We start from the raw sequence: 23,538 nt of genomic DNA, 5'->3' as shown, positions 1-23,538 counted from the left end.
ACAGTCACATAAATTCTGAGTGACAGCACAGAACTAGATCCCGAGTTTATCCACAGACCTGGCCCGTGGAGTCTGCTTCTCCTAAATCTTTGCCAACCATCTGGGAGTGGCTGTGCTGCTCGTGAACTCCCTTGCCTTCCTGCTAAGGCTGTCAGCAGTGCAGCCGGTAGTTGTCGTGGGTTTGTACTGTGCACACGCCAATTGCACCACATAAACTGTAAACCAAGGGGGACAATAAGCCAGTCGTGGTGCTACTCACGCAGCGCCTCAACTTCCCACTAATGACGGAAATGAAAAGGAAAAACCCAGTTCGACTGATGGTTTTTTCCCATTTCTCTTGAAAGGTCACCTTATTGCTGGACGTGTTCATGCTATTAGCTGATGCACTATGTTTTCGTGTTTGTTGAAGTATAAGGTTATGCATAAGATACGATCTGTGTTGCATAAACACTGTATCTCCTCCTGCAGGACTTACAAACTTTGCAGTTGCCCTCATCGTAGCTTCTAACAAGTTCTGTAGGTGCATGTACTCTACACCCTGAGCTGTAGCCCGAGGACTGCCTACCTACAAGCTTGGGAAGGCAGAAATACATTTAGAGTGCCAGGAGGGATATTTTCACAACCAGTTCTGAGCCAAATTTTTCTTTAAAAGTAACTTCTCACAGAGAAAGGAGCAAACACAGGGATGAGCCCTGGTTGTGTAAGTTTAGAGGGTCACCTCAGCGCTGGTGATTGCAGTTCAGGGTGTGCTACTGCACACAGATTAAATTCTTCTGGGACAGGAGCTGTGAAGGGGGACTGGGGATCCCTTTGCATACAGGCCAACCACGGACCTTGTGGAGGAAGAGGCCGATAAGGAGCCATCTGTGATGACTCCCAACCATGAGGCTGTCGCTGGCTGAACATGGGTTTTGGCTGCTAGTTTTGGCACCTGGCTGAGCTGCTCCTTCTGAGAACCTGTTGCAGACCTCGAGATTGGCACGTGTCTTCTTGACTTGTGAGCACCGAGGCTGCGCCTGCTCTCCACCTGTAACCTGCATTAGCACCACAGAAATAACAGGAATATAACATGGAAGAAAAGCGGAGCGGGAGAATAAAACTGCACTCCTCTTGTTGAATTCAGTGTAAGGTAGACCCAAGTCATTTTTACAGTAGAGCCACTTTACACCACCCTGATTACGTAAATGGGACATAAAGTAAATTGGACTTCCGTTTGCTCTGACTCTGCCTTTCATTGCCAGAGTGATTTACAGAAGCTTCGTGTACATTAGAAGCAGGACCAGTGTCTGCAGTACATGTTTTAGGATTTAAAACCAGTCATTTCCCAAGATAATTGTGGTGCAGTCAAGACTAGGAGCAGCTTCCTAAAATTGGTTAATACCCAGATTTGGATTTCTTCAGTGGCTTAAATGAAGTGGCATATTATCTCCTCTATAGTCTGCCTAAAAGATAGATTTGATGTCTGCGAGCAAAGACATGAAATTGCTATAGGCTTCCACTCTTATAGCCTGCCACCTACTTGATTTATGTGATAAGTGATCTCAGATGACCCTCCAAGGCACTGAACCATTAGAGAGTTATGTTGCACAGCGATAAGAAATCTTCAGAGATACCTAAATCTTCTTTTACCACTGGGAGTTTCATCTGTTCTGGAATAAAGAACATTTTTATGTATGATGTTGCTATCTTGCTAGCCATACTAATATTCAAAAGGATACACAGACTTAAATCAGTAGCAAAGTGACAAAGACCTTAAAACTGAAGTAGTCACCAAGTGGATGTTAGACAGCTCTTTTAGGTTTTATCTTTGTTCCTTTCATTCTGTTTCTTGGAAGACAAATAGCGGTAAAGGTTCACATTCAAGTCTTCTGCTAATCTTTGCACCAGGTAGGAAGCGGGCCAAAGCAACCTTTTAGTGCAGAAAGCCCTGGGAAGTCACATCACCCATTTGGGACTTCCTTACTGTAGGCTTTATGAAACCATGGGCTGGATCCTTCCTTATTTTTTTTCACTGAATTTCTCTAAATTTGGTGATCCAGGTTCCTTTCTGCCTAGAATGAATAAAAGTGCTTAGAATCTCCAGTGGGATGTGTATTTGTGACAGATGTCAGGGAGAGCACAGATGTAATTTTGGTGGTTGACATCCAACTGTAGCATCTTCTCCTGCAGAGGAAGGTGCTGCTGACTCCTGTTCCTCCAACTGAATCTATAATGCAGCATTTGCTGTAAGTGCAACGTTACAGCACGTATATAGTCCATATGTCCCATCTGTCAGATTCTTTGCATCATGTATTTAGTGCATCAAGCATAAGGTATCCATCAGTATGCTCCTGTTTCAGGAAGTATGGGATGCAGCTTCTGCCCAGACATACAAGAGGAAGAAGAGGGGCCAGGACCAGTCCCTGCTTTTTAGCAGGGTCCAGAGATGCCGGGGCTCTTTGCAGGTCTTCGCGGAGAGGGTGTTTGGCAGGCCACAGAAGGGATGAAGAGGTTTTTGAGCCTGGCCTGTTCCCTCCTTTCTGGGACATAGGGCCAGCTGGCCACAAGCAGCTCACACTTGACTCTCCCCTCAGTAACCTTTGATGACCCTTTTTTCGACAATTAAGGAAAGCATTATGATACTGGATACTTTCCTGAACTGCAGCTTCCCATCTCTCTTGACACAGTGCTGAGGTTTAATGGTCTGAGTGGCCGGACAGGTCAACCTGAGGGCGGAATCAGACATTGTCTCTTTCAATTTCTCCTTGATCCTGAAAAATCTTCTGGTCCTTGCAATTAAGACTACAGTAATCTCCTTCCAGGCTCTATTATAATGGCCTTGATTGGTGACCATGGCATTGCATCCATCCAGCTGTGGGCATGTCCACTTGGTTGTTTTGTTTGTGCTGTTGTGCATATTGAAATACATGAGAGCAGGGACCGATGCCATAAAAGCTTTGGCAGCATCGCAGGCATGATTTGACAAGCTGTATCTATTCCTTGAAAATTCTCCTGCAAGGAAGTGATTTCTCTTTAAAATTAAATTAATGCAAGGCAGAGATGAATGGTCCCCATGTGCTATTTGGCTTTTTACTCAAAGCTGTTTATGAGGGGAAGCTCTTGGCAAAATTAAATGAGCCTCGCCTTCCTCAAGCTGGCAAACGCTGTCGGTGCTGGTCATCGTACACCTTCATACATCTGCAATGTTGGCATCCCACATACACCAGGCAAACATCAAATTTTGTAGGGGGACCGCACAAGGGTGCGATAATCACAGCTGTTTCATGTCAGCATTCAGAAAGCTTACAATAGGGTTTTATTCAATGAGCCATTCCTTTTGAAATGCCATTAGAGATATTTGCTAGGAGAAACTGGCCTCGACTAATCGTATTTAATTTTTTATCAAATGCACTGTGGGAGCAGCAGGGATATGCATGAGACAGAAACAAGCAAATGGTGTTTATTTAGAATAAATAAACTTTGAGTAAGAATTGAATCTACTCCCTCCTGGCCACGGTTGTACAAATACAGGCAAGTCCCTATAGAGGTCTGTAGGGGGTCATGTCCAGGCTTCAGGCACAGATGCTCCTGGAGCTCCTGTTACTCCCACTGAAAGGAGAGCATTGCCATCTGATAGGCACAGAGGAACAGTGCTGCTCCTGTGAAACCATTCCCATCCCATCCATTCCTAGCCACAATCAGTGAGGTTCAGGGGATGTGAAGGCTACCCATCTGGCCAGGGGAGGCCTCCAAGCCCCTGGCAGCTGGAGAAAGTTTCGAAGACGTTACAGCATGTGAGGAGAGAGGCAGGCAGCTTTGCCACAGGTCCGTGCTGCTCCTCACAGCAGTAGCACCTTGTCTGCAGGGCCCTGTGTTAAGGCAATTTCAACGGAAAAACTGGGGATGGTGCGGAAAGGAAAGAAGCCAAGAGAGGGTTCGAAGGAAGAGAAAGCACGACAGGAAGCAAAACAGGAGGTAAGAAATAAAGACACAAGACATCAGTGGCGCTTAATAATAATGTGAACCAAGTTTTATACTAGTTGTTTACGAAACTCGGGGCACTTTGCAGACGCTGTTTTCTTGCACTAATTAGACTGTAGGCAGGGCAGAATTGGAGCCTTCAGCACAAGGTGCGGGTGAGCTCAACACAGAGCCACGCACAAGAGTGAGCTGTTTCAGAAGTGCTTCTTTCCTGTCCAATATAAACTCAGCATTGAACAGGACTGAAAAATCGTGAAGCAGCTCTACAAAAATAATTGGTTTTTAAAAATTACACACTTGAAAGTTTCTGGTATTTATCATACGCTCAAGCTTTTTCTCCGCGGCCCTAAAGCTTAGCCGTACCTTTCAAAACAAATATACGTGGAAACTGAGATCCTTATATATTGAGATAATCCACCAGCTGTGATTTTTAAGAAAAAATGTAACCTGAGAGTCACAGTAGAAATACGAGATCTGGAAAACACTGCAAATTGAGTCTGACTGACATCAAAGCAGTGCCAGGCTGTATCTACATGGTCTTTAGTGAGAAGATAAGAGCACATTTTATCAGCAATCTGAGCTGGTTGGGTACATCTCGTTCCTCCCTGAAAACCCTCTTAGGTATTTGCATCACACTGAAGTCGTCCTGTTAACCTTTTCCAGTACTTGCTGAGAATGGCAGCATGGAGGTACCCAAGATGGGACCTGAAGCAATATGGACTCTGGGAAAGGTGGTCTGGTTTCCTGGGCAGCCAGCTCAGGTATGGCACAGCTCTGGGGCTGTTTAAATAACCTGCTTATCAGTAGCGGAGAGGTGGTTTCAAGGACTGACCGATCGAAGGCCACTTTGTGCAAAGGAGAATATTTCAGGTCTCTTCGTGAAGTTCTGAGTCGAGTCCTGGGCTGGGGAGAGACACTGGTTTCTCACGTGATAAGTCATTTCCCCAGCGTGTTTGTGTGTGTGTGAGAGCAAATTTGTATTTATTGAGATGGAGCCAGATGGCAGGAGTAAGGCAGAACAAGGCATGTCAGAGTTTGGATTTATTCCGATTTGGTAGGCCATTTTCTTTTCATTTTGACTGTAATGCCGTTGTGAGCCTCTGCCAGACTTCGAGAGCAGAGTCATTTGTGAGTCGACCCCCAGCTTCGCACCCTTCATTTTTCTCACTTTGCAGGTTTTGACTGAGCTAATGCTTTCAGGAAAAAAAGACTTATTGATTACAGTGGAGTCGCTTGCAGCATGTGGGCTTTTATTGGTCAAGTTTGTGAGGTGTTTTTAGCCATTTGGTAGAGGTGCAGGTAGTGTTTGTTCTAACACTTTTAGTAAATTCTGCTGGCTTCGCTGCCCTCATTTCTCAGAGCTTTCTCACTTCATCCACTCACGTTGTCACCTGCCCAGGGCTCTTCTGTTAGGACTGAAGTATGTGGTAAGATCACCTCAGCTTCTCTGAGCTTCTGCTCCTTCTCTGCATTTCTCCACAGTGTCTTTCATTCCAGAATACAAAAATGGCCATCAACCCTCATCTCCATGTGATTTTTGTTATTATCTAGATTTTATAGCTAAAACCAAGTGGACGTCCTCTTAGGATGAGCTAGAGCAAGCGTTGTTTGAAGTTCTTCTTTCAAGAATAGCAAAGATGTCTCACCATGAGGAGTCAAGTCAGAATCAGGGATTGGGATGAGCAAGCATCTGATCCATGGATCAGAGGAAGACTACATAATACGAAACACAATCATAACAATGTATTCTAGTCATATTTCTATATATTCAAGTGGGTGGTGATGATGTTTTATACTGTTCCTTTGTTGTGCTCTCCAGTATAGTTAAAATATCTTGAATAAGGATTATTGTAGTAGTGGTAGTAGTCCTGCAAAGCCACATGAAAACCAAACTGAGGCTCTCGAGTTTGCCCTGTTGCCTTCAGCGGCATGTTAGCAAAGAGAAACTGAGATTTGTGTTAGCCAGTGTTGCCACCTAATTGTCTCTCTCCTTCATGGCTCACCAGCTACTCTTTCCACTTCCATTTACTCCTCACAGTATGGTCCGTCAGGCAAGTCACATGTGTGTCCCCCGTGTCGCTTAGGAAGTAGGTGACACTTTGTATATCAGATCAAGACTGAGCTGCTGTGCAAAGTCCTAACCATCCCTTTGGAGCTGCTTTTCTGGAAATGGCAAGGAGTTTATTTCCATCCTGCCTTCGACACTTGTCAGACATCTTGGGAAGACACTGAGCAAAGGTTGTTCAGAAGCTTGAGCACAGAGATTTTTTTATGTCTGTTTGTTAAAACAGCTAAACCACCTGTCATCAACTCCTAGTAGAGCATGAGTCTGGTAAGCTGTGTGGATAAAGCCATAGCATGATTTGTTGGGGTTGTAGCACTCATGACTCAGGGCTTGAAATGTAAAGAGAAAGTAGAGGTGTCCACGGTGGGGGGATGGTTTGGGGCTTTGAGTTTTCTCCTATTACAGGGGATAAGCAAAGAGTTAGAGCCATGTACTGATGATACCTTCAATCTGTTTTTTCAGCTATGGAAACAAATATCTCAAAAATGGTTTCTTTCTTGTGGGACTTGCAAGCAATACAGATATTCTTGAAATCACAACTATCTGATCTGAGTGCAGTGAGAACGCCAGAAAAGGACCAAATGATTAAAACAGGAGCTGCTGTGGTTACCACAGCCCATTGACTCTGTAAATTGTGTGTAGTGCCTTCCCAGCTAAAGAATTTATACCGCTTAGGACACTGAGGCAGTCTCTGAAGCGACTTTCAGATAATGTTAGTGACCTTCTAACCCATGTTAGCACATTTCCTTGAACTCTGGAAGTTGCTAATCTTCCTAATACAAACAGGAACTCGCAGTTTAACATTTCTCAGTTGTGTGAGTAATAGGCAGTGGGCTTCAGTGATTAGCCTCCCTGGAGCCCTTCTGTGTTCCTGCAGGGTCTTGGTGTTAAACCTCAACAGTTGTTGTTATGAGAACTACGTCATGTGCATGTGAAAAAGAGAATCATACTCCTTTTAGTTCTGGAAGAGAAATCCAGAAACTAGATTATTTTTGCTAACAATTTTTTTTTTTTTTAGTTGGGATATGAAAGCAAATGCACATCAGCAAGTGCAGAGAGGGAAAAAAAAAAAAAAAAGGAAAAGGAGTCACCTTAGGAAATGAGCATCCACTAGTCCTCAAGCTAAAAAGCAGCAGGAAATGTTGGGAAAATAACTCTTTCTAAGATGTCCTGAATTATCAAAGCACTTACCTGCACAGCGTGGAGAAAACAAGCCCCTGTGCGTGTCAGTCTTCGGTGTGGATGCACATGCCAGTGTGTATGTTTGTGTAGGGAGAGAAAACACAACTTAAGGAGATGTAAAGAATAATATTATCTGTGGTTACTGAAAACAGGGAAAAAAAGAGAGGGAGAAAGATAAACAGCTGTCCTTTTTAATCAAGACTGTTGCATGCTTGTGCATTTAATGACAGCTTGCACATTGACTGTACAATGCTGGATGCAGAGCTTCTTCAGAAAAATATGAAGGAGTGACCTATTGGTTTTTTAGTAGAACTTAAGAACTGCTTTGTGCCTTAGTGTGGCTGTTCTTCTCTAAATCAGTTACTTCTCTTCAGTATGCTCAACCTTTCAAATGCCTTCTTTAATCACTTAAGTAGCTATTTTACTCAGCTTGTGATGTGGAACCGTGTGAAGTCCCTGGTCAACCCACATCTGCTGGACAGTTATAAATAGAACCATTAGAGGGAGGAAAAAAAAAAATAGGGCATGTGTTTTTAATTAAAAGGAAATACAAGGAAAGAGATCTGCAGAATAAAAAAAAAATTAAGAAACTACAGTCCTTTTCCATGAAGAATATATTCTCACCCTCCTGAACTGGAGCAATTGTCCTGTTCTGGTAGGTGAGGAAGCCTCGGTTGTCACAAGTTTTCTGCCATTAGGTCCCATTGTGCTTTGAATACAGTCATTCATTACATGTCCTCTCTAATATCTTAACCACTGGAAATCCCCTGCCAAGATGGCCTGTCAAAGTTATCTCCTCAGTAAAAGAGATTTCTATATTTAAAATGTAAATGAAACCTTGTGAAAAATGCAGGAGCTGTACAGCAGCACCAGCCTCCCGATGCTGTTGGGTCAGGATCATACAGGCAGCACGAAGTGATGCTAAACATGTGGGCACAGGGCACTTGGACGCCTTGTCTACCCTCGTACGCTAGCTCTTAACAAAATGTAAGCCTTAGTTATTATTCTATTTCCTTAGTCATTTAAGGAAACAGAAAAAACACAGCTCAGACCCTCCCTACAAAACTTGGCAAGCCACTACGACAAAAATCCAGTGTATGTTTTCTGAGTTTCCTCCTTGGTTTTTTGTACATGAATTTTGTGGATGTGAAGGTGAGAAAACTTGTAAAAATAGGGCAAAACACTTTCCCCCCCCCCCCCCCTTTAAGGATAATCGGAATGCTCATCATAAGTGAATTTTTTCAATTTAATATAGTCTAAATTCAAGCATGACTGATAAGAAATTGCTGCAGCGTAGCTCATACCTAAACATACCAACACTTCCTTTGACTATATTAAGCCTTGGGAAAAAATTTCTTAGACAAACCATCTACCTTGGGTACTTCTGAGGTCTGTATCACTGTACTATCTAATCATATCACAATCTTTTAATATACTTGGTTCCACATTCTCTGTTGGTAGAAAATGGTGTTAGTCCCATTTTACATAGTGGGAATCATGACAGAGGTTAAATAACTTGTCTAGGGTCAGAAAGCAAATTTGTTGAAAAACAGGCATTGGGGTCACACCTGCTTTTCTAGGGTTGAAAGCCCTTTCTCCACCAACAGCTTTGTGAAAGCTTGGAGCTCTCGTCCTTTCTTGAGTCAATAGCAAAAGCAGACTGTTCAAAGCAGCATGCCAATGCCAAAGCATCCAGTAAGAACCCGGTTAACGGGTAACACCGGGGCTAATGGTCTCAGGAAGTGGTTGCACAGCAGCAGGCTGGAGATTTGTCCCATCAGTGTGTCCACCAGCTTTGGCAGCTTGGACCCAAATGTGCAGTAAGCCTGCACCAACAGTGCTGACTCCAAATGAGAGAGAGAAATAAAAGGGTGACACTGCAGAGGCTGTTTGTGCAGATAACAGCATCAGTCAAAGCTCATTGGTACTTAAGGTCTGGGTTGGTTTAATTATTCTGTAACTGGCAGAAGGGTATCGCTAGGTACAGTGTCTTGCTAGAAAGCAGCATCTTTTGAAAGATATCAAAAGGTGCTTATATTCTTTAATACAAATGTAGACTATGTTTCTTTTGGATCTTTTAACAAATCCTCTTGTTGGTGCCTACCTCAGCGGTCTCATTCTCACTTTCACTACTCAGCTGTCAATATTTTCTTGCAGTCCTCTTACACCAATATTCTTATTTTCCCCTTAATCCCTTCATGTTTTTGACTTAAGGGCCAGGTACAAAGCGTACACAATTGCAGATGTTGGCGTTGACTTTCCTGGGTTTCAAATTTAACCTATACAGGGAGACTGCCCCCTCCTCGGGGCAGCACTAAATCTTTTCTGCCAGAGATAACTAGTCCTTGGTGCTCATAGCTGTACTTCTGAAGAGAAAAATGTTTTGCCTTTGGAATGGGCCGGATTGCACCACATGGCAGATAACTCCAAAACATTTTCGAGGAGAGCATCCCCTCGGGTCTGTCTCAAGGCATTCACTGGTAAAGGACACAAGGCAGCAAGTCATGCTGTTGGTACCCCTCCATTATTTTCCCAGGGAATAAAGCGGTGAGGCTCGGTGGTGACACAACCTTCCGGGGCTGCAGCTCAAAGGAGTCATTGTTTAAGTGGGAAAGGAAGAGGAAGGGTCTTTCTCCAATTTCCCTTTTAACTCAGAGATAATTCAGGGAATTTATCACTGACCAGTGTGGAAATCCCTGTGTTGGCCCCAGTCAGAAACACTGCCTGTTGGCCGAGCATCGGCTCGGTGAGCAACGCATTAAGCAGACACAGTGAATAGATTTTTCTAGAGAGAGAGAAGTGCTTTGCTACAGTGCTGTCTTTACTAATGTGTATTCTTCTGCTTTCCATCAAACAGTCAATGAAGGCTCAGGTGAAACCAATCAAAAAGAGACATCGACCTGTGACATTTGCCAGTTTGGGGCAGAGTGTGACGAAGATGCAGAGGATGTTTGGTACAGTAATTTGGTCTACTCTTTTATTTTAATGAATGTTGTATTATTTAAAGGTACTGTGGTTTAGAAAGCATTAAAAATATTAGTTATTCAATTTTCTGCACCCAGAGATTCATCGCACAGTGATTGCGGTGGTTATTACTTTGAAAAAAAGTATAAAACAGTCTGGTTTATAATTTTGGAACATGTACAATTTAGACAAAGTCTAGAAACACAGTTATGCATTTTGTTGCTGTTATAACTTATGTTATTCCATCTGGGGTTTTGCAGCTTTATGCTTAGGTAAAAATAGAATAGGGAAAAATAATTGACCTAAAATTTTCTGCTTAAAAAGTATCATTAGTATTATCATCATGTTAATTCATGTGTGGCATTAGAAACACTGGGAAACCTGTCTTGCTTTTTTCCTAGTTGCTGGAGTTGAAGACCCTCAAATGTTTGAAATAATTAGAGTGTACATTTAGACATTTTCTCGGCGGAAATTGTTTTATTTTTTGAAAGAGGTTGCAAAAGTATTCAGTTGGGGTTTTTTTATTAGGTTAAACCTTATCCACATAGGATGAATGGAAATAATTCTATCTACTCAGATTTTTATTTTTTTCATTTTGCCTACAAACTATGGAAACATATATTAAGCCAACTCTAAACTAATCATTTCTGTGTGATTTCAGAACAGCCAATAGATCAAAAAAGCCCTTATTCATAGAGCTGTACTTCTGACACTGCCTTAATGCCACGTCTCATTTTTCCATCTAAGTAATTAATACAAATTTAGAGAGACAACAAAATAATCACATTAGAGCTGTTGTCGGGATGATGCTTCTGAAGCTGCGGGCTAGTGGTAGCTAAAGGATAGATATAGAGACTGGGCAGTGAGATGTCAGTAAAGCAATACTGCCTGAACTCTAACTTGGGTGGTAGGAATGGAGCAGAGAGGAGTCAATGAGTGAGTGAATGAATGAATAAATGAATGAATGGTGAAGATGATAATTGGGCCCAGTGTTGGGCAGCTGACCTCATCCAGGCAAGGCATCCATGCACTGTTGGTCAGGCATGAAATTATGAACATTTCTGCTATTCAGTGGAGAAGCTTAGGAATATGGTCATGGTCATCCAACTTGTGCTCGGTTTGGTTTTGTCTTGCCAGGCTTCTAATAATGTCTGTTCTAGTCTTTAAAAAAATACCAGGTAAACAAACCACGGAGGTCTCTGTCTGGCTCCTGTTGCCAAAAGAAACTGTGGTGTTGAAAAACAGGAGCAAGATGCATCATGGTTATAGGTTTGCAGCAATGTAATGAGATTTGTGAGGAAGAAATTGCTTAATTTTGACTTTGCTTAAGAAAATTACCTCAGGTGTCAAGATTTTCACTGTGTTCTTGGCCAGTTGTCCTTGAGAGTTTTGGTGGTGCAGTGTAGAAACAAAACCATGGTAAAATTAATATATCAAAATTCACAGTCCAGTGCTTGCGTTTTCATAATTAAGTGCACTTCCAAATTGGAAGGCAGGAGAAGAGAGGGGCAAGGAATAAAATTAGCTACAAGATAACATTATTAATCATAAGCACTGAGTAGCAGCATTTATTTTTTTTCCAGAAATAGCTTGGTAAAATAACCTGATCCAACTTACCCCAGTAATGTTCCCACTGCAGCTTTTGCACTATCTAATTCCTCCCCTCTGAAACAACTTGGCTTATACGGAGCAGCGTAATGACTGCAGGAGCTGAAGTTCTCAATCTTTATTGACAGGCGGTCTTTCTGCAGGAGAAGATGCATCTCGGGGCGGGAAGCAGGGAAGGGCTTTTCCTGGGAAGTTGCTACCAGACAAACTGTTAAAAGGCAGGAAAGCAGATTTCCAACCAGAAGTACAAAGACCATGTAAAGCCTGTTAAGGTCTGCTTTGAAGTAAACAACTTCATATGCCGTAACAGAGCCCTGCTTTCCTGTCCCTGCCCCCTGATTAGTCTTGGATAAACGTCTTTCTAAAAAATGAGCCTTCTGGGTGTTAGCTCTTTGTTATTCTTATTTCTAGAATAAAAGCAGACTATATATGGGGGCCCTAGATCCCTCTTTCAAATGTACGTTAATTGAATTTCCATGTTTGGCACCAGATAGCTATATTACCCACTCCCCCTGCCAGGATATGGTGTGCAGCAAATGTCCTTAGGTTAAGTGGGAAAAGAAATGTCACTTTATTACTTGATCACCATTTTTATGCATCTCGAATTTCAGATGCAAGCAGGGCTCCTCTAGCTGTCTTACCTGACTGATGAGGTTTGTAAACTCCTAACGGGGTCAGCGGGTCCCAGCGGCCCCGAGACCTGTTGTTACAGGGTGAGGAGCCCAGAACCAGCAGTGTCCCCTATTAATCAGAAACAGTTTGAGGGTGCAGGGTCAGTGACTGATCCTTTCCAGGTAAGAGGGATGCAAGCTGGAGGCAGGACCAGACCGCAGGGAGCTGGAGATGCAGGGCTGGCTGCTCGCCTAATATTTCTGGGGTGCCAGAGTAGATCAGAGAAGAGAGCACAGGTGTGATAGCAGATGTGGTTGGGCTGCTGCTGATTTAAAGCGACAATTAACATTATTCTACATTGCCACAGCCTGTTATTTTGCAGTCCCTTGTCTCTGGTTTAACTCTTTTTTCTTTTTTTTTTCTTTTTTTTTCTTTTTTTTGTTATTCATTGCCAGTTGTCACTCAGCTAAATTGTGCTATTCTACTATGTCACCATTATTTTAAATTCTTTTTTATTTGCGTAAAACCAATCTGTTAATGGCTAGACTCCTGGGATTCTGATAGGGGGGTTGGCACATAGAAGACTACTCAAAGGGGTAAGATATGTGTGTGAACATTTTCTGGAAAGTACAAAGAAAAGGCAGAAAAGAACCCACTGTAATAACAGGTTTTCTGTGGCATGATAAAGCATGCATGTATTATTATCCTATTCTACAGCCTAATATCACGAGAGTGAATGCAATTTGGCATTCCATTAGTGAATCTCTTTCTCTAGGTTAAAAACAAAGACTGTTCAGTTGAAAGTCTTTAACATCTTGCTACTTTAATATGTGAAAGCTTCTTGTCACTAAGAGGATCGTGTATTACTGGCATTATTCCCACCTTTAATGCATTTTGCACCAGTGGGCTTCATGAATATTTAAAGCAGGGCAATGGCTATGCTCTTTAGCATTGGATTGCAATCTATTGGTAAATCAGACATTTGGTGTTGCTTACTTTGGGCTTTATTTCTGAGCTGGCTAAGGAATAATTGATTTTCTAAGACAGGGCTACTCAACATAACACCCCGAGAGATATACTTAAAAGGAAATGAAGAATGAAGCGTAACAGTCTGAACTGTGGTGTATTTCTAAGATCTTCCAAAAAGCATCTATGAAATACTCGCTCACTGTATATAAATAGTACTCACCAAATGGAGTGCCTGCTCATCTGCTAAAGTGGCTTAGTGTCAGTGCATAACCACGTCAGAAACCTGGATTCAAGTATTAATCTCCTCCTTATGGGCCACTGAGGAAATAAGAACACTCTCTACACTGGACAAGCCATGGTTTGGATAGGTACTGGGCTGGTATTTCTGAGGTCCATGATATGTCCAAATAAGTGGAAGGAGATATATAATAGGAAAAGCCCTTCTGTTGAATTTCCTGTTGGAAAACGCCGAGAAGAGAGGACAGGAGTATTTTCTTAAAACAAGATTAAAGCCTGCAAACCTCTGACTTGTAGAGTTAATCAAAATCAAAATGATGAATTGGGGTTAAATATGCATGCATTTTCTTTGAATTTTAATATCAGCAGGTCAGCCAGCAACAGTCTCAAAGTGCAGCATTGCCCAGAATAAGATGCAGTTTGCTAGCTGTAAGACAGACATGCAAAGATGTAGGACATGCTGGGCAGAGAGTGCTTTCCCTGCAGCCTGGCAGTGTCGGAGGAGGTGAGGAGGCCATCTCCACAGATCGCCCCACTGCCTTCCTGTTCCTCCCTCCTGGAGGCAGCAGGTGGAGGGGAGAGGCAGCGGTACCCCTGGCATGAGGTGCCTGACCTTGAATGGGCCACTCAGGAGTTTGCACCAGTGGGAAAAAGGGGTGTAAACTCAGTCCCTCACACCCCAAGGACTCCGCCTTGGCTGAGCCTCCTTGTGCTCTGCCGTAGGCATCCTGCTTATGGCAGGCAACTTCCCTCCCTCCTCACGAGCCTGGCCCCCGTTGGAGGGGCCTTTTCCATTTCTCACAAGTGGACAAGGTTCCTACCAGGCAGGCCCAGCTCAGGAGAAGATGCTGAAGCCATTCTGTGGGGACACTGCGTCCCTGAGGAGCCAAAGCTGGGAGCCTGGAGGAAGGCATCCAGGGCTTGGCACGTTCACTGTCTAGGTCAATGGGTGAAGGAAGGAGATGGATCTCAGGCCTGCTGTGCATCCGGGTGGTACTCCCAAGTGAGGTTGCGGCATAATTACAGTAGGTCCCTTGTGTCCTGTGCTTCCTTCCGCATGGCTGCGACAACAAACTCCACTTACCCACAGCAGACAGACACACACACACAACATATTAAGAAGATTAACTTGTTCAGCCCCTTGTTTCATATTTTACTGCTAATCACTGATATATGTATATAGTTTGGGAAGAGGCTCCTATAACGTAGGTGAACTGTCAGCAACATGAGGATGGTGAAACTGCATTTTCATGCAAATAAGAGGCGCTGTACATGGGAGATATTTGTGCAAATCATGCAGCTGCCATCTGCAGCGACCCCGGCAATCGATACTGCTCTAGCAATCAATATTTATCTTTATTATAGTATAGAAAGAAAACATATAAAAGAAACTAATGATTTTGCCAGCTTCTCAATCCACACAGCAATTAGGTCAGTCAGCTTTGGGTCCCTTCCCCCTTCAGTCAGTTGCTTTCAACCAGAGCATCTGCAAACAAGATGCTGTACTACTATGAAGTACTAAAAGGTAGTTTGAAAGCTCACATACATTACACGGGTATTGGCTGCTTCATGTTCAGCAGTGTGTATAATAACTATGTGTGACCTACTTGTTCCAGATGCAGAAACAACGAGCTTCTTTAACATCTGCAACGTCCCGTGCATTATATAGTAGATATATTGCCATTTTCTGCTGCTTTCCTTTCTCTTTTAGAGAAAAAGTAGGTGTTCGTTCAAGGCTATGTATAACACTTAAACATACTCATTGGACTTGTGATTCAAATAAACACAGAAATGGAATCAAATCATTAAAAAAACACAGTCCTGCAAAGACTTACATTTCTGCTTAACTTGAGATCATACCTAAGGCACAAAGTGAGGCTGCTGCTGCATAAATCTTCACGTGGAGCTTAGTAGTCATGTCTAATCACAGTCCAGGCAAGGGTTGACCAAGGAAAGTGAAGGCACTGCAGCACGCAATCTCTGCATTGCACAGCAGAAGACCACCAAGCAGCTTACGCCTTCTTACACCCATGTCACTTAGCTTAGCCCCAGCCTAATAGCAGAGCTACCTCCAGTGCCCACCCGGAAATTAGCCTAGTTCCGTCTCTCTTAACGTTTCATTTGGTGCGTGTTCTATGGGAACGTTAGAAAGAGCAAGATGACACCTACTTGTCTATATGTTACATTTTAATAATAAAAACTGCTCTGAGAAAGGGCCAGGTTGGTGGCTTTTATAGGAGACTGGTCAGCCAGATCTGCTGTCTGGGGCGTGAGAGCTGAATAGAGAACCCAGCCATATTCCTTCATTTGGACTGCGAAAAGAAATGCCATGTGAACTGGCACAAAAGTGGGAAATCTATCAAAATACAGAATTGTGGCTTGAATTGCTGTCCACAGCACAAACAGGAACAAAGATGCAGCAGTTCCAGCTTAGGTGAAAGCTTCAGGCTTCTTAGCAGCCAGTGTCTAGATATCATATAAGAGTCAGAAAATAAGGTCCCCAGGTAAGCATCGCGTGAATGCCACAGTTCCTATCGGGTTTCTTGGTGGCAAGCTACTGAGATACTGTAGGACTCTCTCAGTGGGCAGTTTCAACCTAAAACTCGCCCAGGTGAAAAAGTGGCTTTGTGCCCAATCATAGCCAGGGAAAGATCCCCACTGACTTCTAAAAGACCTTAAATCAAGCCAAAACCATGTGGGCTTCCTCTCTCAGCAGTGAATCTGCAGAAAGAGTAAGGGAACAAGAAGTTGGCTTTATCATCAGAGGATGTTTCTCCAAGAGCTGCTTATGGTCCAGTCCTCTTGAGAAGTAAGGGGCAGGAATGAGCACATAGTATTTCTAAACTGAATGCACAACCAGTGGCTTGGCTAGAAAGTTAAAGCTTAGAAAAATGATGGCTTGTTTGGCCATCTGGTGAAATTGTTTTACTTTACATGCATTTTATTTGGGCTTAGTTAAAAACAGTCATTTTTCTCAGTCAGGTAGGTTTCACAAAATCACCTCACCATTTTGCATCCTTCATCCTGTGCCAAAATAGCCTATTTAATTTTGAAGTGAAACTGATTCCCAACTCCCATAAGGTGGTGGTGGTTTGGAGAATGTGACCTTTCCATCCATTGACCCAACGCAGTCCTTCACAGGCTTATGTTCATTTGACAAAGTCATGCCTTTCCAGATTCTCAGGATTTATTTTCTTAATAACATTCTTTCAAAAAAACTGGTTTTAACATAAGCCAAGATTGTCTGGAGTTACTTATACTTCATAGTGTTTTATTACCAATACACTTTGGAACACTCTGGTAAATTATTCAGCCTACACAAAGAAATTGGCTATATTTTCTCTATACATCGAGAAAGTCTGTCATGTAGACTATATATCATGGCTCTAAATGTTCTTAGATAAATGCAAACCCACATTGTGTTCCATCTGTACTACTCACCCAAGTAGGTCTTTTAGGGACCCTGTACGACACATACATCTCTTATCAAAAAACTGGAATCCCTAATGTTTGGTTTTGTAATATAAAAGACATTTTTTATCTTTTGCAATTACAGCAAAACTCGCTGTGTGTCCAGGGGATAATACCCTACACAGTCATAAAGCTTACAGATTCTTTTTTCCTTATGCTTCTCTTTTCAGATGCTGATCCATACTTCAGTTTCAGATCAGAACTTCAGTTTTCAGTTTCAGAAGGTGAACTTCCAGCTCATGGAAGTCAATGAAAGTTTTTCTGCTGAGTTCAGGGAAACAAAAGTTCTTGCCCAGTATCATGACGGTGGAGTAAGTTCTCAGTAGTCAGTGGAGCCTTTCACTGGCAGAAGGGAGAACAGACTCTGTCGGAATGTAAATGCGTAGTCATTCACGGAGTGCAAAGGAATAACTTGGAAATTGTGATGATAAAAGCAGAATTTCGCTTACTGACTGCTTCCATTGCTTCAGAGGAAATATTGATTTGTGGAAAGGCGAAAACAACTTCTGACAGTTTTTAGGTTTTCTTGTCTTATCATGGTGCCATGCTCCTGTAGGAGCAAGCACAAATTCTTCAGAAATATAAGGGCGGGAAGGCTTGTAAGACGTGTAGAGCTGTCATTTGTCTTCACGATTATTAGTCTGTCAATATTAGAGTTGAAAAAACTCAAAAAGCTGAAATAATTTTAAAAGCTTGGCTCAACATAGCCAAGTGTTCCTGTTAGGTTTCCATGGCCAAGATGCCCACCCCTACGTTCAGCGTGTGGTGTGTAGACAGGAGGCATGGAGTCACAGTGGGATGGGTGGTCATGGCCAGGAAGGCTGGAGGGATGGACTTGGAAAAGACAGAGGTCTGTGGAAGCAGGGAGAAAACCTAAAGCTGGCTTGCAGCTAGTCCCTGCTTGCTGGAGAGCGTGGAGGAGCCACAGCAGCTGCCCACTTGCAGGCGCTCAGGGCAGGGTTTGGGGGACGCTACCTGAAGGCGCAGGCTTCCTCCTCACCTGCCTTCCCTCTGCCTGGCTTGGAGGCTGAAATGGCACTCCCCTCGTGGAGCAGGTGAATTAAACGTGGACATGGCAGGCACAGCTGGAGGATGTGTGGGGCAGGGACTCGGTTGGCAGCAGGCTGTGGCTGTGGGCTGTGTTAATACTGATCTGTGCGTGTTACAAGGGTGCACGTGTGTGACTGGGTGTTGCGTGAGACAGCAACACCATCCCCCTCCATTTTCAGGAAATTGCCATTTACAACATATCCACGTGACAACACGACAGAGCACAACCGTTTTACGTGTCCAGTTTAGCAGGGGAACAAATAAACCCTGGGGTTTTTTCCAGCTCTGACTGCAGTTTTCAGCCCTAAATAGGAAAATACAGCAGCCTTCCGAGCACTGTTTGCATTTGAAGGAATGGTTTTGGCAGATGTTTCATGCCCTTGCTGTAATACAGGGTGCCGTAAAGATCGTGCCCAGCTCCTGCCGCTCCGTGGGAGGTACACAAAAGGATCCCTTTTGGCTTTGCGAGGGCAGCGCTGTGCGCGTGTGCTCCGAGACGAAGCCGTCGCTTCCCCGTGTAACCCCATGGCTGGGAGAGCCCATGCTCACCAGGTTGTGAAAGTGCACATAAGGGATAATGTGATAATGCACATCAAATATTAATGTGCATTGACACATAATCGTCTGCGTACATCAGGGCATTACAGCATGAAAGGGCAGGTGCAGAGACTTTTGATAGCAATGTGCTTTTGCGCCGTTTTTCTTTTCCCCTTTTTGTTATTTAAGAATAAGCTTGCCTCCCTCCCTGGCCCCCCACTTCGCCAAAGTCATACCCTAGTAGTAAACTGAGCGGTGCCTTCATGACGACCTATTTAGTTGCAATAAAAAGCCGATTGGCCTAATGCGCAATCAAGAAAGGAGTGACATTTATTGCTTCGGTTTTATGGTGCTGTGAACTGAGCAAGATTTGGAGCCTTACAGTGCCTTCAGGGGGCAGGAGATCACCAGCAATGAATTGTATTTATACCTTTTCCAATTTCCTACTAGCATTTTAGCAATAAATAGACTGTGTTGTTATTGAGTTTTATGTAAGTATGTTTACGAAAGCAGGAATACAACTTTGTAGCTCAGAATTACATGTGTTGGCTAAATAGATCAGCAGAGAGAATAACTATGTAAAGCACTGGGAAAGCACTTTCCAATTTATTATCAAATGTCTTAATAGAATGCTTCGTCTCTTCCATCCCACTTTATTTTAACCATTAGATTAAAACTGCATCCATTGCAGAAGGTCGGAGGCTCCTTCACACACCCATGTTGGAACATCAAGGCCACAATTTGTTCACACATCTAAGCCATTAAAAATACATCCCATGCATTAAATATGAGCCTGAGGAGAACTCAATAGGAGCTGACGCGCAGGGCTGACCTCGGCTCTCCCAGCTCCTGTGGGGTGGCAGGTGTCTCTTCCCCAAGGCATCCATCTCCTGCCCCGATCCTTTCCTTAGTTGCAGCTAAAAGCCCATGTGAGATTTGTCCAGACGTACAGACTTAATTTCTGACTCTCAGCCTGCCTGGTTTCCAACGAAGCTGCCCCATCCGGAGGCGTGCGTATGCCCTGGCCAGGGCACAGTGCTTGCAGGGCATCCCTCTGAGGTGCTGCAGGTGAATTCCACTGATCCCTGGAGAGGGTTACTGGCACGGACGTGTCCTTGAGATGGCACATCTCATTCATTCCTTTGCCTTTCCCTGGCAGCGGTACTTTCCCCTGAGGCTTGCTCCTGACAGCAGCCAGCCGCTGTGGTCACTGTGAGGCAGCATCCCCAGCCAGCAGTAATACCTAGTTTTGTACAGCAGCTTTCACCTACAGACCTGAACACTCTGAGGAAGAAGGGTTAGTGCTGCTCTCTCCTTGCACATGCAGCGATTTGCTTGGGGTTGCATCAGTCCAGTCTCATACCTATGGGTCGAGATCTCATTTCCTCACTGTGCGGGATGACGTGAGGTTATCTTGCCTTATTTCTGTCTGTGCAGGAGGTGCAAAAATGTGCCTGAAGGAAAGCCTGGAAGTAGCCTCCTAAAATTTCATTAAATAGCTAGGCTGGATTTTGTTTTGTAATTTGAGTCAGCCTACCAGGCAGGGTAGCCTGGAGTACGCAGCCAATTCAGATGGTGCTGCCTCAGGCAGGGCTGTCTTCTCAGAAGCGTGAGGCACACGTGTTTGAGGATGCAGAGCAGTTTACAGTGAGAGGCAGCCTGATTTTGCACGTGTGAAGGGAGCCTTTACAAGGAGGAATTATTTTACCATGGTTCTCTTCTCTCTAGTTTTAGGAAGTTCACTCCCAAGCCTTGCTTTCCCCACCAGCAGCGGATGGCTCACGTTCTGCATGGGACAGAGCTTGCCATGCAGTGGTCTCTGCTGGCAGGAGGGCCATCATCCCTTTAGTCTCACTGATACATCAGAGGTCGCTTTCTGAAGTAACTTCTGGTGTGGTTTGCAAAGCTGTTACCAGAAATTAGCTGTTGGTCCATCCCAGAGCAGACCGAGCCTTGCTGCAGGGCAAGGTCAATGCCAGGACTAGATGGTCCCTGCTTCCCACCTGACGTTGCAGTATTCCCACTGGCTGTTGCAGGCTGGAGTGAAATGCTGGGATACGTGGGAACAATTCTTGTTATTCTGCTGGCTTCAAGATAGGAGCGAACAATATCAGCAGTCTGAGGCACACAGCAATAAAACATTCGTGAAGGACAGCCTTAAATGTTTACAGAGGGAGGGAAACAGTCAGCAAAGCTTTGTTTTAGCACGGACTATAGAGACATGAAGGACACCAAGTGTAGGCAAACCATAAAAAGGCATTTATTTTATTCTGTGTGCTTTAAATAAACTTCACACGTTAGATACCTGCAGACACTTGAATTGGCATGTGAACAGAATTGGAATTGTCTTCTCTAGTCACACAGCTAGCATGAGGATTTTTCCATTGCTCTTCAAACCCGGTCGTCAGCCTTGTAATTCTCTAGTTTCTCTGTTTAGCTTTAGAGCATTCAGTCTAGTAAAGAGTGCTTCAGACGACTTAATTCCTTTTAAACAGGAATGGTATTTTAAAAAAAGTAAAATGAGACATTTATTTCACCCTAAAGATGTTAGCATACAATTCAGTGTACTGTTGAGGGCATTAGAGGCCTCGGGAAGGCAGATGAAGGTCATATTATAATTGGTGCTTTGAATTGTAAGAGGGAGGTAAAGGTGAAGTTTGTGATGGTTTTTGTGGAAAACTTAGTAAAGAAAGTTATTGGAAAAAAATGAAAGGAGAATTAGAAATCAAGTTGCATTGTCTTGCACAGCAGGTTAAAGCAGTTTTTATGAGCTGCAGTCTCCAGGATGAAGCCTTGGAAACTGTTGGAGCATGGGATCAGCTCATCACTGAGCTGCTCTGGCTCCAGGAAGGAGCCAGCGCCCGGCAGCTGTGTACCTCACCGCTGTATGGTGAGGTGTCTCCAGGAGCGGTCCACGAAACCATTTTGAAACGATGTCTGTGAGCTGTCGTAACAAATGTGCTCTGAAAAATCCAATCGTGTTTTTAAGCATTGCCAGTCACGCTTTGCTCTTCAGCAGCAGCAACGTGGCAGCTGTATGGCGACTGCCGGATCTCCTGGCTCTGCGCTCCAGCTAGACCAGCAGATTATGTTGCAATTTGGTATGCAAGGAAAGGCAGCAATAAATATATTCACCACTTCAGTGCATTTTAGCTTGACATATGTCCAGTAAACAATATTCTGGTCTCTTGCAGTCCAAAAAAATTTTTTAAAAAGCCAAATCACCTGATTATTCAGCACTTCCTTCTGTATAATGCTTTGGCGTGCTTCAAATAATTTCCATTATGCACTACATAACAATAAGAATCTCTATGCAGTATGCAGATAATTCCGTGCATGGTCTCCGTGATTCCTAATTGTTTGAATAACAGGATGCTATTGAAATGCCATGCAGAAACATTGCAACACCCTGAGGGAATCAAGGTTTTTCTTCTTTCACTCCTGGTGAAGATAAACATTTGAACAGTTGAAATAGGTAAAATATCCGAGGAAAGCCACTGAAAAGCAGACGTGCTAAAGCCCTTAGTGCAGCAGCTGGGCTGCAAAGGACAAAAAGGAAAAATAAATTAGATAAATAAATAAATAACATTGAGTGGAAGGCACTCAAAATAAGCCGTGCTTTTCCTTCTCTTGTGATCTTAAAGCAGAAGAGAAGCACTAGCAGGCCCAGGAAAGAAATATTGCATGCTATTTTTGTGCTGCCATTATAAAATATGTATTGTTTATTGTTCTGCACTGCAGCGAAAGTTTTGCATCAGCCGCAAAAATACAGCAAAGTTTGTTTTGAAGGAGACACGCAGCTTCTCTATTCTTTAAGTCCCTTAATGGTGTTCTTAAGAGCGCGGCGATAGGATTTCAATCTCCTGGCAAGCACAGGCAGGTTGTAGGGTATGATTCATAGGAAGCGTAAAAAAACTGTGCGCCTGTGTGCATTATGAATATATTTTATAGCTACTGTTTTATATATGTGTGTGTCTGTGTACCTGATGTTCAGCCATATGCGAAACCAGGCACTTTTGTCTTCTAGTTGGAGATGTCATTGGGTGACATCCCCCCGGGCTGTGCTCCACACGCGGCAGAGACCACTGTAGCGTACCTGAGCTTGGCCCAGCTGCCAAAGGTCCCTGTTGACTCTGTGTTGAGGGTGCCAGGACTTTACACTAAAGCTTACCTCCCTGAAAAGTGGGCGTAATAGTGCCAAGTCATTGCTGTCGTAGGGCTGTATGAGATTACTGTACAGTTTATTGGTGTACTTGTAAATGGGCTGGTCTTTACGTGGTTCTTTTGAGGCTGATGTTGAAACGGAGGTGCGTGCAAGCACCCCGCAGCAATCCAGTTTAGCTGCCCGTATGTGCGGGCAGCTTTGAGGAGGACAGATGTGGTACCAAGGTAATCTGCCGCTGCTCCCCAGCAAAGGGTTATCAGGCAGTGTGTTTTAACAGGGCATGATGCAACAGCACACAGACAGCCTGAACGGGCTAGCTGAGCTCCCGGAGGCAGTGGATACGTGTCAGCGTGGGTCTGCCCAGTCTGGTTAACCTTGCCAGTCCCCACCTAGAGCTAGTTCAAGTATCTCTGCGTGGTGTTGTGTTGAGACATACCAAACATACCCAAAGCTGCTCGGGTAAATGAGTGCTCCCACCAGCCTCCTGACACACGGCTGAACCACGCTACAATGTGTGTTCCAAGGTTGAGGCGTAATGTTCAGCCTGGCTTCATTTCAACTTGCCTGCTGGAAAAGTCAACAAAGATGCCCCATGTACCAGAAAGAAAAACCTTGCAGGAATCCAAATGATAGAGAAGGCATTTGGGATTGATTGCCAGGCTCTTTATGCAGGCGTATACTGCCAGGTTTGCTTCAAATGGCCATTAATGTCCTGCTC

At 43.8% G+C, this 23,538-nt stretch overlaps 1 protein-coding gene across 1 annotated transcript in view; it reads left to right on the top strand.

The window, feature by feature from the left end:
* The window catches only part of TMEFF2 (transmembrane protein with EGF-like and two follistatin-like domains 2), a gene marked incomplete at its 5' end in the record, with an annotated part of 129,934 nt that overhangs the window by 65,793 nt on the left and 40,603 nt on the right, over positions 1-23,538 (top strand). The window contains one exon of the mRNA XM_010152958.1: positions 10,065-10,161. Coding sequence (XP_010151260.1) covers positions 10,065-10,161 — 97 coding nt within the window. The remainder of the gene's footprint in view (positions 1-10,064; positions 10,162-23,538) is intronic.

Source organism: Eurypyga helias, unplaced genomic scaffold (genome assembly GCF_000690775.1).
Source record: "Eurypyga helias isolate BGI_N326 unplaced genomic scaffold, ASM69077v1 scaffold1656, whole genome shotgun sequence".
NCBI lineage: Eukaryota > Metazoa > Chordata > Aves > Eurypygiformes > Eurypygidae > Eurypyga > Eurypyga helias.
This window is presented reverse-complemented; position numbering and strand designations above follow the sequence as displayed.